We start from the raw sequence: 19,568 nt of genomic DNA, 5'->3' as shown, positions 1-19,568 counted from the left end.
TTTGCCTTTAAATAAACAGTTCGTCATTGTTTTATGTTCAGGATGGGTCAGAGGTCACGGCATCAACCTTCCTTCAGGTTCATGAGATGATAGGTGTTAAATCAGGGGTACAACAGTATGATGCACAACCTTTCAAATAAAACATTAGTGACATGAGTTCTGTGTTCCTCTGGGCTGACCTTGTATGTGGATGGTTTTCAGAGGATGGCTGACCCTCAGCAGCAGTCTGTGAGGGTTGAAGGCCAAGTCCACAGACATATCTCTGGGGACGGTGGACTGAGGAGTGGACAGGAGGAGGTGGAGGGAGGCTTCTCTGGGGATCCAAGTCCCTCTCTGAAATACAAAAGAGCAAAACTTTGGGTAAAGAACACACACATGCAGCCCTAGGATCAGCCCTGAAAACACTTAGACCAGGATTACATCATTAACACCTTATCAGGCGAGAAACTATTTTTGGTCATTTCTACATACACTACAAGGCAGTGACAGTAACAGTTCCAGTGAGGACAGTGAGTCAACAATCTCAGGTCCAATGTGGTCTCCAGGGTCGGTCAGGTCCAATGTGGTCTCCAGGGTCTGTCAGGTCCAATGTGGTCTACAGGGTCTGTCAGGTCCAATGTGGTCTCCAGGGTCTGTCAGGTCCAATGTGGTCTCCAGGGTCGGTCAGGTCCAGTGTGGTCTCCAGGGTCTGTCAGGTCCAATGTGGTCTCCAGGGTCTGTCAGGTCCAATGTGGTCTACAGGATCGGTCAGGTCCAATGTGGTCTACAGGGTCGGTCAGGTCCAATGTGGTCTCCAGGGTCTGTCAGGGCCAATGTGGTCTACAGGGTCTGTCAGGTCCAATGTGGTCTTCAGGGTCTGTCAGGTCCAATGTGGTCTCCAGGGTCTCTCAGGTCCACCTCTGCATGAACAGTGAGTGGACCTGCTTTGTTCGGTACCATGCAGTACTGGTACTAATGTAAGGAATGATGTTCAAAGGGGTCATGTGGATGTGGACAGGGGTCTGGACCAGCACTGATGTTGGTCTAATATTCTAAAAGTGAAGTTCTCATGTTCTAAAATACATGCTCCTTTCACCTTACATGTGTTTTTCTTGTATTTTTTATATTTACTTTTAGTATTTTTTTTTGTCACTTATGGGCAAGGAACCAAACATGGTAACTTCACTGACCTTGATTTTCTACATGACAACAAACAATTATGAAAAATTTCCAGACTGATCTCATGAAATCACGTGTTTTTTTTCTTTATCAATTTCTTAAATTTATTTTCATTGTGCAATGCCAATTGAGCTACTGCTGCTTTATATACCCCCCCCCACTCTCTCAGGTCAGCTGACCAACTACTCCTGAGTGGACCTAAAACTGTGCACAAGTTCAGGGGTGAGCGTGCCTTTGTGCCTTTGAGAAGCAGCTCCTAAACTATGGAACCATCCTCCTCTGCATATCAGACACACCTCCTCTGTCTGTTTCTAAATCCCTTCTTCAAACCCATCTTTTCTCCTTGACTTTTGAAACCATGTGAGATGTTTGAAGGTACTATCTTTATTCTATTGTTTTTATTTGTAAGTGGTTTATTGTTCTTATTTATCTATTTTATTTATTTAGTTATTTTTGTTTTATTTTTTATTTTATTTATTTTTGTTATTTTTGTTGTTTGTATTTTATTCATATGGCAAATACGGGTCCTCAGAAACCAGTTTCGTTCTCTTCTTTGTGATGGAATGACAAATAAAACTCCTTTGAATCCTAATTGTATGGCTTTTTCTTTTATTTGGGTTTTATTCATTCTTCTGTATAGCACTTTTTCCTTTTTGTACAGTTTCTATGTCTTTTAATCTATTGTGTATTTTATTCTTCTATTTTGGTTTTAATTATTCTTCTGTACAGCACTTTGGTCCTCTGCAGGTGTTTTAAAGTGCTTAATAAATAAAATTAATTGGATTGGATTGAATATCATGCCAGTTCTTATGACATTTGGCGTGCTATACATATGCATTTTCATTCTTTCGTGTGTTATTGAACGCCATTTGATTGCGTGTCAGTGTGCGCCAAGATCTCTGGTTCACATATCCGTAACCGCTAACCTTAACCCTAACCGTTCATCACATAGTATTTGATGCGGCGTGAACATACACGCAGAAAGCTTATAATGTGTACAGACAACACGCCATTTAAAAGTGGCGTGTTATCTGTACGCAATTCATGATATCATGTTGAGAATTTCACAAAAGTATTAAAGTCTTGTTCTGTCCTTCAATAACACACAAAGGTTGAAATTGTGACTTTCAGAGTATTTCTATGAGTGCCTTATAAAGGGTTAATTCCATTATTCCACTCATTTGTAGATTTTTACGTGGCTTTCTACCTGTGGAAGCAGTGAATATGCAGCTTCCAGTAGATAATAATGGAGGCCCCTGTCGAGCTTCAGCAGCCTGAGGGAGAAGTGGAGCGGTCCAGAGGGGGGAACAGAAACACCACCAGCAGATAAAGGGTAGGAGGCATTAGAGCACAGCTGCCAGCCCACCATTTTAGACCCTGTGAGAAGGAAGGAGCGTAATGTTTCAGCCACAGTAATGTGAAAAATGTAGTTGGACTTTTATTGGAAAATGGTTTGATGCATAATGAATATTTAAGATAATTCAGTTCAATGTACATTTGGAGAGGAAAGTCACAGGAAACTAATTAAAAAGCAGAATCAGAAGACAAAAAGGACAGACAAACAAAATGCAGTAGTAACTGAATTTTTATCTGGATAAAACAGACAACAATAGACTCCCAGCAGGACTTACATGTCTTTGGTGTGCAGGTGGTCTTTTGGATTCGACTCTTTGGGCCCTTTATCTCTTCTCTGTGGTCTCCACTCAGTTGAAACACTTGAGAACTTGTGAACATTAAAAAAGACACTTTTTTTGTCATTTGTAGAGAAATTGTGGAGAAACCATCTTACAACTCCAAGCCTGAATAGAACTGCTATTTACTGATGTATTTAACAGCTTATTTAGTTCTCATGTTTAATAACTTTTGAAACACTAATCCTGTTAATGCATTCAGGTAAAATGCAGTTTCTCATTGTTGATGTTCAGAGGTTCCATAGTGAACATGGAAACACTGTCATCTTCTGCAACAGTAGTCACTTTTCTATTGACCCTCAAATTGCGCAAACATAACTTGTGGATAAAAATGTACCTAATGAAAAAACAACAATTTCACCAAAAGTCTCATTTTTTGATTAAAAGTTTTTGCACTGGCAAATGGTAATGGTATATCATGCAAAACTGCAATGGGAAGACCTTTTTTCGCAACTAGAGTCATGTGAATTAAAAAAATGAATCTTGACGTACGTTACAACAAGCGAAGAAGAAGAAGAAGCATGTCGCAGTATGTGTGGACACACCAGGAAACCCAATAATTTTTTAATTTAGTACGAGATAGAGAGGTAATACAAAATAATAATGAATATATCTGTAAATCAACACCATATTTACGTTCGTCGCCATGTTTATGGAATGACTTCTCGTGTCATTTCGCAATAATAAACAAATCATCGCATTTGTAATTTCATGGAAAAACCGACATTATGCACTTTTGTTTTTTCGACATTTAGTAAATATCGGTAAAGTTTTGCGCAGATATCCAATGGAAAAATGACTACTGAGTCACCAATGAAACCCATGTAGTTCAAGAAATAGAAGTGGTTGTAGATGCTTGAGAACTAGTGAACATTAAAAAAGACACATTTTTTTGTCATTTGTAGAGAAATTGTGGAGAAACCATCTTACAACTCCTAGTCTGAATAAAACTACTATTTACTGATGCATTTAACAGCTTACTTAGTCACTTCAGTCACTTTTATACAAGATATACTATTCACCTTTTCATGCATTAATTATGAGAACCTTAGTTGAGATTTTGTTTTTGGTTTTTTTGAGTGTTTTTATTCCTCCTTAGGCATGAAAAAAACAATACAGTAGAGTTTTTTTTTTTTTTTATGGATTTACAAAAATGTCCCCTCAGCTACACCATGCATTATATTCTTGAAGAAACATGTATTTAAAACCCAAAATCAGAAAATTATATGAAAAGAATGAAATAAAAACCTGTTTAATGCTGCTAATCTAATATTTTCTCACATTTTAACATATTCTAATACTAGTTATTATTCACTTCATGGAGATAATGTGTAAAAAAAACAAAACAAAAAAAACCGTTTTGTCTAAAAATAACCCCAAAACTGTTTATTACACGCCAACAATTAACCGCTGTTTAAACTCAAACATGTTAGTGCAGATCAGGTTTATCAAGAACAGCAAAGTTACAGTAATGGTCTGAATGTCAGTGTTTGGGATGATGAATCATTGTCCACTGGGTTGGCTGATATGGAACTAAAACAACAAAATATAAAAATATAATATACAGATAAAATATACATAAAATAATATATACAAGAGACCAGCTGTAGAATAGTTGTCTACTGTAGTAACCATTGTGCATAAAAGGGTTAATATGTGGGCCTGCATAACCTACAGTGGATAAAATATGTGTCCATTCATACGTCCCCAATAATGACAGCTAAATACTCACAAATAGATTTGGATTAACCCATAAAGATCCAGTGCTACTTCTATGGAAGTTCTACAATAGTTTTTTCTCTACATTTAACTTTTCTTAAGTGATTCATCATCATTTATTAAAATATTATCCTCTTTATTTTGTGTTTTTACAGTAAAAACCTGGTATTTTCCTATATTTAATTCACTTATCATGTTTAGATGTCCATAAAAGATGAGATTAAAGTTGAGGGTTATTATATCAGAAACAGAGAAAACTGAAGAAAAAGTGACCTTTTTCTGCAAAATATATCATTAACTGAACATAAACCCAGTGTGTCCATCCACTGTCATTGATCCAACTCCATGGGTTTTACTGGTGAATTAATGTTGTAGGAGGAGACGATGTTTCCACGGTAACTACGGAGCTTCTGAACGTCCAAATGGGTCATAACTGATGACCATGAAAAGATGAAGAACTGTATTTTACACCAATTATTTCCATGTATTGATAGGATTAGTGGATCAGCAGGTGTTAAACAGTTTAGATCAGTAGATGGTTTTGGCGGCGGCTGTTTGGGTCTTTATGGGTTAAATTATTTTCAGCTCAGTTGAGTTCAGTGTTTATTAACGCTCCACATGACATGACAAACTGCAATTATGAGTTGATATTAGAATGAATATATACACTAAATACAGTAAAGCCACAACAAATAAAACAGTAAACGACACAAGTACTTCTACAAGTATATATAGCAGTGTTTTTCAACCTTGGGTTTGGGACCCCACGTGGGGTCACCTGGAATTCAAATGGGGTCGCCTGAAATTTCTAGTAAGCGATAAAAAATTAAAATTATTAATAAAAAATTTACTTTAAATAGCTTAAATGTTACCTAAAATTAGTGTTTATTTGCAATATATTATAGTAAACTATTACATAATCAACAACAAATGAATTTTAGCAAATAAAATGTCTCCATTCTGAATGTCTGGGGTCGCCTGAAATTTCTAATAATTGATTAAAAAAAATAATAATAAAAATAAAACTTACTGATAAAAATTTACATTATATAATCAAAATGTTGTCTAAAATTAACGTTTATTTGCAACATTGTATAGCAAACTATTACATGATCAAAAACAAATTAATTTTAAACCAAAAAAAAAGGCTCCATTTTGAATGTTGGGGGTCGCCAGAAATTTGTGACATTAAAATGGGGTCACAACCAAAAAAGGTTGGAAACCACTGATATATAGTCTTGGTCAAAATGGTAAATACAAATACACGACTACTGTGTTTTGTACATTGCAGAATACTGTACACATATGTAGTTTCCTCCATGACCAGACTTACCTGAATGAAATGATGTCCATGACGTCTTCAGGCGTGTTGAGTGTGACTCTGAGGTCCTGTCCTTCCTGCAGCTGAACATTTCCATCCAGACTGGTGGAACTCCTCAGGTCTGACACCCACTCCACCGCAGCCTGACCCAAAGCCCCGTCAACCCCCATCCTGGCCCACAGCCCCACAAAGGCACTGAGAACATACCAGGGTAATACAGGTTAAAAACACTAGAAGAAAATGAATGACTAAATAAAAACTACAAATGCAACACAGTTTGGAATATCATTGGTTAATTAGTGAACCCTGCCATGAGTCAAACAATGTAAAATGCTAATGGTATACATGGACGGTGTTTGGCTTTTTTTTTGTGTTTTTTTTGCATGGATTCTTTCACTCTACATTTTTCTTCTGCAGTAAAATAAATAAAACAACTTAAACTAGACTGAACAATTAAAGAACAACAGAAACCAATCAAACAGTTTCTCTTATTGGACACATTTTCATCAATATGTTAAAAAAGCTCTGACTTCTTCACTAAGATAAGAACACTGACTACTAAGAACGACTATTTACCCTAAAAAACGTCCTCATGACTTTAACACTGTCCATTTGTGACAAAACTTTTACATCAATCATCCTATTCTTATTTAATGTCAAGTGTTGTAAATTATATTTGACATACATTCTACTGTTCTCTGCTTCACTAAATCAATGCTTAACCTCACAATACCTGAAAAACTATCACTAAAACTTATGAGAACTGCATTAAATCATTTAATTCCTCAGAGAAAACAAATGCTTCTCACTTCATGGATGTTTGCTTTGTTGCACTGTTGCAATTTTTTTCTTTTAGTGGACTTATTTTTTATAATATCTTTTTTAAAAAAGGACTTCTTGGTTAAGATGAGAACACTGAGCATTAAGTAGCATCTATTTAACCTCAAAAACGTCTCTGTGACTTCAGTATACTCAGCCTTTTTCATTTATAACAGCTTTCATGTCACACCTGCTCTCAGTTTAGCTAAAAAAAACTGCTCTCCTAAAGACCAGGACTGTTGTAAATCATATTAACCCATAAAGACCTGGTGCTACTGTCATGGTAGTTCTTAAATTAATTAATTAATACAATTTTTTCTCTACATTTAACATTTCTTAAGTGATTTGTCACAATTTACTATATTTTCCAGGTATTTTCCAATATTTAATGTACTGATCATGTAGATGTCCATAAAAGCTCAGATTAAAGTTGAAGGTTATCATATCACAAACAGAGAAAACTGCAGAAAAACTGACTTTTTTTGTAAAATATATCATTAACTGAATTTAGAACAAGCATGTCCATCTACTGTCACTGATCCAACTCCATGGGTTTTACTGGTGAATCAATGTTGTAGAAGATGACGGTGTTTCCATGGTAACTACAAAGCCTCTGCCTCTGAACGTCCAAATGGGTGGGTCTCGTGACCAATATTTATTATTTATTTTTTCTCTATATTTAACATTTCTTAAGTGATTTGTCACCATTGACTACAAAATAATCATCTATATTTTGCATTTTTTCAGTCAAAATCATGTATTTTCCCACATTTAATGTACTGATCATGTAGATGTTCATAAAAGCTCAGATTAAAGTTGAGGGTTATTACATCAGAAACAGAGAAAAGTAAAGAAAAAGTGACTTATTCAACAAAATAAATTATTAATTGAACTTAAAAACAAGTGTCTCCATCCACTGTCATTGATCCAACTCCATGGGTTTTACTGCTGAATCAATGTTGTAGAAGATGACGGTGTTTGCATGGTAACTACGGAGCCTCTGAACGTCCAAATGGGTCATATCTGTCGTGGTAGTTCTTAAATAAATAAATAAATAAATAAATATTTCTCTATATTTAATATTTCTTAAGTGATTTGTCACCATTTACTATAAAATAATCATCCATATTTTGCATGTTTTCAGTCAAAATCATGTATTTTCCGATATTTAATGTACTGATCATGTAGATGTTCATAAAAGCTCAGATTAAAGTTGAAGGTTATTACATCAGAAACAGAGAAAACTGCAGAAAAACTGACTTTTTTAGTAAAATATATCATTAACTGAATTTAAAACAAGTGTGTCCATCCACTGTCATTGATCCAACTCCATGGGTTTTACTGGTGAATCAGTGTTGTAGAAGATGTCGGTGTTTCCATGGTAACTACGGAGCCTCTGAACGTCCAAATGGGTCATATCTGATGACCATGAAAAGATGAAGAACCGTATTTTACACTAATTATTGACATGTAATGATAGGATTAGTGGATCAACAGGTATTAAACAATTTAGATCTGTAGATGGTTTTGGACGCTGGTGGATGTTTGAGTTTTTATGGATTAAATATCATTTTACCATTCGCTGCTTCTGTAAATCAATACATGACTTGTAATACTCGACTAAATAAACTAAAATCAGTCATTTACTCGAAATAAAACCAAAACTATTGTGTGTATATTGTTGTGTAATTTGCATTTACTTGGGTTTGATGTATCCTGTCAGTGAGAAATGAGCCATGTCCCTGTAGTTTGCGTTGCCTTTTAGCTTCAGTGAAAGCAGGGAGGTCATGTTGATGCCCAGTTTGACGGGTAAACCGGACAGAGAAGGCAACAGCAGCTCTTCTGTCATTAACACAGCTCTGTGATTCAGCTGAACCTCCTGACCCTGAGGACGCAGAGGACGGAGAGAAAAGACAGCGAGGAAGAAAGTACGAGTGAAGGAGAAAATGAGTCAGACAAAGTATGGACTCTGCTGTGACTGCCTGTTTCACTGAGGGTTGAAAAAGTTCCACTGAAGTCTTTGTTACTATATATGTTAGAGCCATTTTTTGTGCTTCAGTTAAAAACTCATATTTATATTTATATTTCATGCATTATTAATAATTTATCTATTATATGAATGTGAGTAATAATAGTACAAGTTTTGATATCATTGTGTGATGCAGTCCTATTGGCTGCTAGGATTACACTGGTCAACAACAAATTTATTGTTTAAGGTTTTTGAGCTGATTTAGGATAATTTTGGTGTGCTGAATCCAAAAATCACATTAATTTTGCTCAATCTGGTCAACTTTCTGAACTATGCTACATATTGGCTTTTTAACATTTTTGCTTACATTTATGGGCATTTTCACATCATACGATATAAAATTCTTTCATATTTCTTGCAATAAACGAGTTCTGAAGATTTTACTTTTGCCAATTTATGATTAATGTCTTTTTTTAATATTACAGGTGAATGAAATGGCTTCAAATAGAAGATCTTGCAAAAATAAGCCTGATGTATTCTGCTACATCTGCGGTGAATACACCATTATTCCTAACAGGAATCCTGTTAGAAAATGATTTTTTTTCTCTTAAAACCTATTTTGGGTGAGAACTATATAAAAAATCAACTGATAAAGTCACAAAAATGTAATCAATTTTGTGAGAAGATCAAATTTTTCAAAATCAAATTAGCAAAAAAACCTGACCTGATTGAGAAAAACAGATGTCATTTTTGGATTTAGCGGTGCAAAATGGTCCTAATTCAGTTGAAAAAACCTAGACAACTTGCAAAAAACATTTTTTTGTAACCCAGTGTAATAAAAACGTAAAGAAAGAGAAGTGGAACCGGAAGCCTGAAGCCTGGAGCATCACAGTCTTTCATTTCATTTCATTTCATTTTATTCATTCATTCCAATCTAAATGATTGGAAAGGAGCAGGATGAAGAAAACTTATAATACCTGCTCCTTTCTTGAAACATCTGCTTACATCAGATACATTGCCATTACAGTTATTACAGTAAACAGTTTACATAATAGTCAATGCAAATAAAATAAATCCAACATCCATAAGTTGAATTATGTCATTTCATGCTTTTATAAAGCTTCTCTATTCTTTCCTTATACAAACTCTTAAACTGATAAATATTTGTACAGCTCTTCTCTTCCACTGCCAAATAATTCCACATTCTGACACCCACAACACAAATACACATTTTCTTCACATTAGTCCGAACCCTTTGCTGTTTAAAATTAAACCTCCTTCTATGCTCTTCATCCTGTGATCCCAAAACAAATTATCTCTGCAAATTTGCAGCAAAAGTCCATTTCTCGCTCTAAACACAATCAGTAATGTCCTTAATTCAGCCAATTCTTTAAACTTAAACAATCCTTATTTAATAAATAACTCATTTGTATGTCCCCTGAAATTATCATTATACATAATTCTGATTGCTCTTTTCTGTAATAGACTGTTTTGACTGTCATGAAATTTAATTTAGAAATTCATCTTTTTTTTGTTTGTATCAATCTACGTTTTAAGTAAAGACCCCAAACAGAAAAGTTGGATTCCAGAGCCTTTGTTTACTGATACGTGTCGCGTACCGAAGAACTCCGAGGTTCATGGCTAGTGAGTTATACGCCTCACTCACAATATAAAAGTAGAAGTATCTGCACTTTTTTTGCACTATTTTTCTGACTAATTACAGTTTAACACAAACATCTGCACTTTATAATCCTTAGATTTCCAGTCTTCCTCCCACCAACAGCCAAATATCTCTAAGTCAGGGGTTTTAAACATTCAGTCCGTGGTCCAAAACCGGCCTGCTAAAGGGTCACATGCAAAAATAACACTGAAGATATTAACAGTCAACGGTGTAAAACTCATTTTAGTTCAGGGGCCAAATACAGTCCAATTTGATCTCAAGTGGGTCAGACCAATAAAATACTATCATAATAACCTGTAAATAATGACAACGCCAAATGTTTCTCTTTGCTTTAGAGCAAGGGTGTCACACATGCGTCCCAGGGTCCAAATGCGTCCCCCCAAAGGTTCCTGGGATGAATTTGCAAAAAGTATAAATTCCACAGTCCAGGCTGTGGAACTCATTTTAGTGTCGGTTCCACATCCAGACCAATCTGATCTACAGTCAAATAATAACAGTAGAAGAACCCACACAAAAGAATGACTGCAGATTTACTACTGGGAAAAAAAAAATATTACATTATGTCTGTAAATAATGACAACTACAAATGTTTGTCTTTGTTTTAGTGCAAAAAATAACATTAAATTATGAAAATATTTCCATTTCCAAACTCTCCTGTACCAATAAAATGTGAATAACCTGAACAAATGTGACCAACCTGAAATATCTGTATTAAATTCAGTCCAATTTGAACTCTTTTCTTCCTGTTCCTCAGTGTTTAGTGTCTTTGTAGATCTGATCCAGAATGCACATGGACAAATGAGAAGTTACTACTCAAAAATCACCCAAATTCACCCAAAAATGACCATAAAACCACCCAAAAATTACTCAAAAACCATCTAAAATCACCCAAAAAAACGCCTTAAAACCACATAAAAACCACCCAAAAAAATCACCCAAAAAACACCTAAAAATCACATAAAAATCATCCAAAAAAAACCCACCTAAAAATCACACAAGAACCACATAAAAACCACATAAAAACAACCTACAAATCACCCAAAAACCACATAAAAATAACCCCAAAACCACATAAAAATCACCCAAAAAAACACCTAAAAATCACCTTAAAACCACCCAAAAAAATCACCCAAAAAACACCTAAAAACCACCCAAAAAATACCTAACATTAGGCCTATAAATAATGACAACTTCAAATTTTGGTGCAAAAAAATAACATTATTATTATTCACATCTTTTTGTTTGGATACTTTAAAAAAGTAAGCATTTTCATAATTTTATGGGTTTTTTTTTTCACGAAAACACAGACATAAACTGTCAGTTGTCATTATTTCTCGGTTCTTCTCTTCTTATTTGACTGGTTCGGTCCACTGCAGATCAGATCAGACTGAATGTGGAACCCGAAAGAACAGGAGTTTGAGAACTCTGCTTAAGTGTAAAAAAAAAAACAAAAAAACAAAAAAAGCAAAATTACAGGAAAATGTTTACATTTACAAACTATCCTTTCACAAAAAATGGGACTAACCTGAATAAATATGAACCTGAAATGTCTTAAGAGAAGTAGGTGCAACTTTAACATTATTTTGTTGATGTTTGTTCATTTTGTGACACTTGTCTATTTCTGTTCATTTTTTTCATGTTTCTCAAGTTGTTTTTGTACGTTTTATACTCATGTTTATTTTGTTCATATTTATATTTTTTTGTTTCTTTCTTTCTTTCTTTTCATTCCTTTCATGTTTCTCAAATTTTAGGCCATTTTTGTCATTATTCGTGAATTATCATGTTATTATTTTACTGCTGCTGCCCACTTCAGATCATATTGGGCTGTGAAAAAAAAATGTGAACATGAATAAATATGAAAAGCATGAAATGTTTTCAGAGAAATAAGTATAATTTTACCAGTATAATGCCTGTTACTAAACGTTTTGTGTCTTTTTAGATCCGCTGTGATCTGTAAGTTATAATGAACATGTGTAAATGATAACCTGAGGCAGAATATTGTTAAAATTGCACTTGTTTTTCTTAAGGAATTTTAGGTTGTTTGTGTTATTCATAGTTTTTAAAAGGATATGTTATAGATGTAAATATTTTCATAATATAATTTTATTTTTCCACTGTTATTATTTAGCTGGTCTGACCCCCTTGAGTTCATATTGGGCTGAATGCGGCACCTAAACTAATATGAGTTTGACGCCCCTGCTCTAAGTGACCAAAACTACTGAAAGGAAAAACACCAAATTTGCTAAGTTAAAGTACATATAACAGTTCAATTATTTCAATTTTGGCTGTTTAAATAAGCATTTCTACTTAATTTCTACATAAAAGTTAATCTAGAAGAAAGGATTACACAGTACTTCATATATGTACTTGAAATACTCCCGTACCTTCAGCAGTTTTACAGCCAGTTGGGCCATGCTCAGAGACAGCTGGTTGATGTCACTGTGGAGGTCTTCACAGGTAAAAGCACTGAGTTCATTCCCAAACACCTTCACACTGACCCAACACCTGGGACTGTTCTCCTCGGCCCGTCTCCTCCCAAACAACTGAACGAGACAAAGAAGTCGCCATCTGATCTTCACCATCACCTTCTCAGCACAGACGTATATGTGTTAACATTGTTTTCACTGGTTTCACACATTTTTTTGAAAGATTTCTCACAGACCTCACATAAAGAACCAAAACTCACCTGTGTGGAAAAGAAAACATGTTTTCACAGGTGAAATAAATGTATCTGTATGAAACTCTTCAGCAAATCAGTCTGCACACTGCAAAAATCTAAATCTGACTAAGTGTATTTTTCTCATTTCTAGTCCAAATATCTCATCACACTGAAGATAAGACATAACGATGGCCAAAATACAAAACCTCCTATCTGAAAAAATCATTTTTTTCAGAGAACAAAAAAAACGTGGATCCTGGAGGATTCTGTTGGTTTCTGTAAATTGGCTTCAGTCTGGTTTGAACCAACTCTATATGTAAAGTGTCATGAGAGAACTTTTGTTATGATTTGGTGCTATATGAATAAAATTTGATTGATTAATTAATGGTTTAGTTTTATTATAGTATGGCCTTTGTTGTTGTTGTCAGGTGACCTTCATGTCATAAGAAAGGGCAGGATTATCTCGCAGATCGACTGAAAATGTGGAGTCATCCTTGTTCTCACCATTTAATGTGAAAACTCAAAATCTAAAAATTTGCAGAGAGGAGGTTTTGTTTTTTGGCTATCGATAATCACCTAAAGAGAAACTTTTCGGTGAGATATAAGAACTTATTTTTAGACAATAGATCTTGAAAATCTTATTTCAAGAAATCTTACCAAGATAATTTTCACTTGTTCCATTGGCAGATTTTTTTTTGCTTGAATTAAGCAAAAAAAATTGTGAATTAAGTCTTGAATTTTAAGTGTGATGAGATATTTTGACTAGAAATGAGAAAAACACATTTGGTAAAATATAGATTTTTGCAGTGCGTCTGCAGTAGTGGAAAAAAAATTCTTAGCCCACCCCTTGTTTTCTTCAGTTTCTTGTTCATTTTAATGCCTGGTCCAACTAAAGGTCCATTTGTTTGGACAAATATAATGAGAACAACAAAAAAAATCTCATAGTTTAATTTCAGAGATGATATCTATCCATTTAACATGTTTTCTTGATAAAAAACCAAAATCCCTTTAGTTCTTACATCAGTATCTGTGTCACTGTACTGATAAAAACAGCGCTTTTATTCATTCCATGTTTTCTTTTCTGTCTGTTTTAGTCACATGACACACACAGGAGTTGTTTTTGATGACTTTTGATGGTTTAATCATTTTTGCAACAACTGTCTAAAAAAGGTCTGCATGTGTATTTTTCTTTTCTTTCTTACAAATATTTCCACCTGTATTTCCCTTTGTGAGCTTTTATATTCATGTAATTTTTATTTACAATATTTGACATAACTGAATTTATATAGAAACAAGATGAGAACAAGACACATATTTTTTGGTGAAATTCTGTTCTTCTATTCTTTGGTGAAGAAAGAATTCAGTACAAATATTTCACTATTATGAATAATATTTTTGTGGTGATTTTTTTTTCTTTATATGTGACTTTTCCTAAGTGATTTCTGACCGTTTTATTAAACAATATTACCTGTGTGTGAAAAACAGCTGATATTTAAGTTACTGACTATGTAGATGTTCATTAATACTCAGAGTAAATCCAAAGGTTATTATATCAAAACAGAGAAAACTAAAGAAAAGATGACTTTCAGCAAAAATATATTATTAACTGGACATAAAAACAAGTGTCTACAACCACTGACATTTGTCAGACTACAGCAGTTTTACTGAAGATGACGGAGTTTCCATGTTCATTACGGAGCCTCTAAATCAAGGGTATCAAACATGCGGCCCCGGGGCCAGAACCGAAGGTTCCAGTCCGGCCCGCGGGATGAATTTGCAAAGAGCAAAAATTACACTTAAGATATGAACAATCAAGGATGTCGAACTCATTTTAGTTCAGGTTCCACATACAGAACAATGTGATCTCAATTAAAATAACAGATTAATAGCCTATAAATAATGACTCCAAATGTTCTTAGTTTATTGTGAAAAACATAATTTTACATTACACCTATAAATAATGACAACTCCATATTTTTCTCTTTGTTTTAGTGTAAAAACTTACATTAAATGATGAAAATATTAACATTTACAAACTATCCTTTAACAATAAAATGTGAAAAACCTCAAATTTTGAAAGTGAAATATTAACATTATTCTTCCTTTTATTAAATATTTTGTGCCTTTGTAGATCCAATCCATAATACGCATGTATAAATGGTAAGTTGAGGTGTAATACTGTTAAAATTGCACTTATTTTTCTCAAGAAATTTCTGTTTTTCAGGTTATTCACATCATTTTTGTTTGGATATTTTTTTTTGTTTGTTTGGATAGTTTCTAAATGTGAATATTACCATAATTTCATTTTATTTGCACTAAAACAAAGAGAAAATTTGGAGTCGTCATTATTTACAGGTTATTATGCTACTGTTTTACTGGTCCGGCACACTGGAGATCAATTTGGGCTGAATGTGGCCCCTGAAAGAAAATGAGTTTGACACCCCTACTCTAAATGTCCACATGGGTCATAATTTATGCTGCTGGAAAGCTTTTTAAATTGCATTTTATCTGAATTATTTAACTGTATTGATAAGATTAGTGGTGGAAAAGTCAAGGGTACACACATTTATATCAGTAGCTGCTCTTGGTGCTGGTGAATGTGTAGGTTGTTGAGGGTGAAATGGTGTCATAGAGGTGCAGAACAATTATGACTCTGAACTGATAGATTATAGTGTATTGTCAGAGTTTTCTTATTTTGGTAATTTTACTTATGTTTATCACTATGTTCCAAGTACACTGACTTAGACTGAAAAGCCTAAAAGACAAATTATGGGCTTACTAGTATTTACTCCTTAACCTGAAAAACTTCCTAACACACACTTGACAGCACAAACCCATTCTGTTGATCCTGTTTCCATTTGACAAAGCTGTCATCATGTCAAATGTGCCCCATTATCAGCGCATCGTCCTAAAACAACAGGAGGGGTGACCAACAGCACTGGCAGATAACTCACCATCGCTCTGGCCTTGTTCAGATAATTGTTGGTGCTAGATAAACACATTTCTTTTTTTCTGTCTGTTTTTCTTCTCGTCCCCTTTGACTCTTGTTTGGATTCTCCATTAGACGGAGGTGTCTGCTGAGCGAAAATGTGCTTGAGGAGCGGTTCGGCATTTTCCACACGGAGGTCCACCTACGGTTGAGTCAGGAAAGAAATGTGACTTTTTTTAACTTTAACCTTTTCATGCACAGTGGTCACTCCAGTGGTCACTGCAGTGGTCAGTTCTTCTCCAGCTGTTCTCTTGTATATTCATGGGTTTTATTGTTTTAGTTCCATATCAGCCAACACAGTGGACACTAATGCACCATCCCATAATACACTGATATTCAGACCATTACTGTAACTTTACTGTTCTTGATAAACCTGATCTGCACTAACGTGTTTGAGTGTAAATCAATTGCTAATTGCTATTGATTGATTTGATTTTTGATTGATTGATGTATTTATTTCAAATATGAATGTCAAACAGAAGAAAATAAATAAACAAAACACTTAAACATAAGACATATAATACATATTCAAAAAGGAGTGAGAGGAAGTACAACTTATAAACTCCACCCCTTCTCCTTATATAATTAATAACAATAATAACCTTCCTAGTCTAATCATATCTATACTATATACCATAATATGACTGATACTTATTATTATTAGACTGTAATTAACAGTTTTCTGGAAAAAAAAAAGTGTCTTTTTGGGGGGGGGGGGTTTGCATATCCTCCTGAAACCCAGTAATGCATTTTGTCCTCTATAGGGGACAAAAGTTTGACAGCTTTACTTTAAAAATACTGTCCATTGCAAAGGACATTCCATTAAAAAAATCAATAAACAAATAAAAATAATTTAAAAAATGAATCTGAAAAAACTGTTGCATTATTCAGTTTCCAATCAAGACAATTTTTTAATGTAAAAAAGCTAAAATTGTCAATTTCCTGGGTCTCAGGAGGATTTTATCTCCATGAAATGAGTAATAACTAATATTAGACTATGATCAAATGTGAGAAAACAGTAGCAATTTAGCAATTAGCTGCATTAAAAATGTTTTTATTTCATAGTTTTCACACAGTATATCACTTTCTGATGATGATTTTTTAAATTAATGTTTCTTTGCTTCAAAACTTAAATGCATGGTGTCCAGTTGAATAGACATTTTTGTAACTTCCCAAAAAATAGGTTTATAAAAAAAATAAAAAAATCAGTTGCATTGTTTTTTTATGCCTAAAGAGGAATAAAAACACTCCAGAAAAAAGAATTGACTAAGGTTCTCATAATTCATGCATGAAAGGGTTAAGAAAAACTTATAAATTTCCAATCCTAGAGGTCAAACATCCACCAGACTCACTTCCAGAAGGTTGTGCGCCCTTCCGTGAAAATACAGCGTCAGGTTGGCAGAAGCAGATCTCGGCAGAAATGATTTGGGGGAGAAAACTAAAGACGTTTCCACATTTATGATTCCGATGTCTGAAACAAGCAGAAAAAAACAAGACTGTTGGTTAATTGTTGGATACATACTGTAGCTTTAAATGGAGCACTAAATATGACCATCTTTTGACTGAATTAGTACAATAACACAAAAGTGGGATGAAGTCACACAATTCAGACTGCCATTATAACATTATAACAATCTAAATCTGACTAAGTGTATTTTTCTCATTTCTAGTCCAAATATCTCATCACACTTAAGATAAGACATAACGATGGCCAAAATACAAAACCTCCTATCTGAAAAAATCATTTTTTTCAGAGAACAAAAAAAACGTGGATCCTGGAGGATTCTGTTGGTTTCTGTAAATTGGCTTCAGTCTGGTTTGAACCAACTCTATATGTAAAGTGTCATGAGAGAACTTTTGTTATGATTTGGTGCTATATGAATAAAATTTGATTGATTAATTAATGGTTTAGTTTTATTATAGTATGGCCTTTGTTGTTGTTGTCAGGTGACCTTCATGTCATAAGAAAGGGCAGGATTATCTCGCAGATCGACTGAAAATGTGGAGTCATCCTTGTTCTCACCATTTAATGTGAAAACTCAAAATCTGAAAATTTGCAGAGAGGAGGTTTTGTTTTTTGGCTATCGATAATCACCTGAAGAGAAACTTTTCGGTGAGATATAAGAACTTATTTTTAGACAATAGATCTTGAAAATCTTATTTCAAGAAATCTTACCAAGATAATTTTCACTTGTTCCATTGGCAGATTTTTTTTGCTTGAATTAAGCAAAAAAAATTGTGAATTAAGTCTTGAATTTTAAGTGTGATGAGATATTTTGACTAGAGATGAGAAAAACACATTTGGTAAAATATAGATTTTTGCAGTGCATCTGCAGTTGTGGAAAAAAAATTCTTAGCCCACCCCTTGTTTTCTTCAGTTTCTTGTTCATTTTAATGCCTGGTCCAACTAAAGGTCCATTTGTTTGGACAAATATAATGAGAACAACAAAAAAAATCTCATAGTTTAATTTCAGAGATGATATCTATCCATTTAACATGTTTTTTTGGATAAAAACCAAAATCCCTTTAGTTCTTACATCAGTATCTGTGTCACTGTACTGACAAAAACAGCGCTTTTATTCATTCCATGTTTTCTTTTCTGTCTGTTTTAGTCACATGACACACACAGGAGTTGTTTTTGATGACTTTTGATGGTCTAATCATTTTTGCAACAATTGTATAAAAAAGGTCTGCATGTGTATTTTTCTTTTCTTTCTTACAAATATTTCCACCTGTATTTCCCTTTGCCATTATAACAGGCCGCCTAGGTGTCTTAATATTTTCTTTGCAATAAAAGTGTCAGAAAATGCCTTTATTGCCAATTCTTTTGCATCTTTGTTTTCAGGAAGAACTTAACTTTCAAAATCTGGCCATTAATTATTATTATTATAAATAATAAATACTTAAAACTGTGTGTTTAGTAAAAAAGAAAAAAAACAGACTTGAAGTTTTTAGCATATGTATCATTAGAAACAACTGTAAATGTCCATAATGAAACTTTCTGAGATTACAAAACTAAACTTTCAACTATTTTACATCTGCTCTAACATGCTTTTTGGTCTTGAATATTCAGTATTCATATTATGGCTTCATATTTTGTGTTATTTCCAGGTGTTTTTTAGCCTCTGTGGAGGTCTCTGAAACAGTTACTTTCTACTTGTAATAGAGTCCCACACTGCTGCCGTAAAGTGTTAAAAAGTGTCAAAAAGCTCAGGATCTCAGCTTTCTGATGTCATTTGAATTCTGTGGATAGAGTGAACGCTTCAGGAGTTTCAGTAATCTGAATACTGTAAAGGGCAAAATGCAGCACCAGAGAGACTGTTGTTGTTAAAGGGTTAAGTGTCGAATCTTAACCTTTAAGGCTCATGAGTGTTCTACATTTCAGTGGTGAAATTCAAGAAACTGTCTAAAAGCAAAGCAAGACAAAGCAAGTCATAGAAACGTCTAATTCTATATGAAAAACCATCAATTACAAGGTTCCCAAATGAACAAGAAATACATGTGGCCTTGAAATTAAAATAAAATGCTCCAAAGTGAAAACAGGGGTAACTGTTTCTGTGTT

At 34.1% G+C, this 19,568-nt stretch overlaps 1 protein-coding gene across 1 annotated transcript in view; it reads right to left on the bottom strand.

The window, feature by feature from the left end:
- Positions 1–19,568, bottom strand: part of LOC115437389 (uncharacterized) — an 89,427-nt gene that overhangs the window by 47,922 nt on the left and 21,937 nt on the right. Inside the window, exons 15-22 of the mRNA XM_030160617.1 lie at positions 17,359–17,477; positions 15,972–16,148; positions 12,743–12,901; positions 8,409–8,593; positions 5,902–6,084; positions 2,790–2,881; positions 2,366–2,535; positions 180–333 (exon numbers count right to left, since the gene is read on the bottom strand). Coding sequence (XP_030016477.1) covers positions 180–333; positions 2,366–2,535; positions 2,790–2,881; positions 5,902–6,084; positions 8,409–8,593; positions 12,743–12,901; positions 15,972–16,148; positions 17,359–17,477 — 1,239 coding nt within the window. The remainder of the gene's footprint in view (positions 1–179; positions 334–2,365; positions 2,536–2,789; positions 2,882–5,901; positions 6,085–8,408; positions 8,594–12,742; positions 12,902–15,971; positions 16,149–17,358; positions 17,478–19,568) is intronic.

The sequence above is a fragment of the Sphaeramia orbicularis genome, chromosome 17 (assembly GCF_902148855.1).
Source record: "Sphaeramia orbicularis chromosome 17, fSphaOr1.1, whole genome shotgun sequence".
Taxonomy (NCBI): Eukaryota; Metazoa; Chordata; class Actinopteri; order Kurtiformes; family Apogonidae; genus Sphaeramia; species Sphaeramia orbicularis.
Note: the sequence above shows the minus strand (reverse complement) of the source record. Positions and strands in the feature narration are given on the sequence as shown.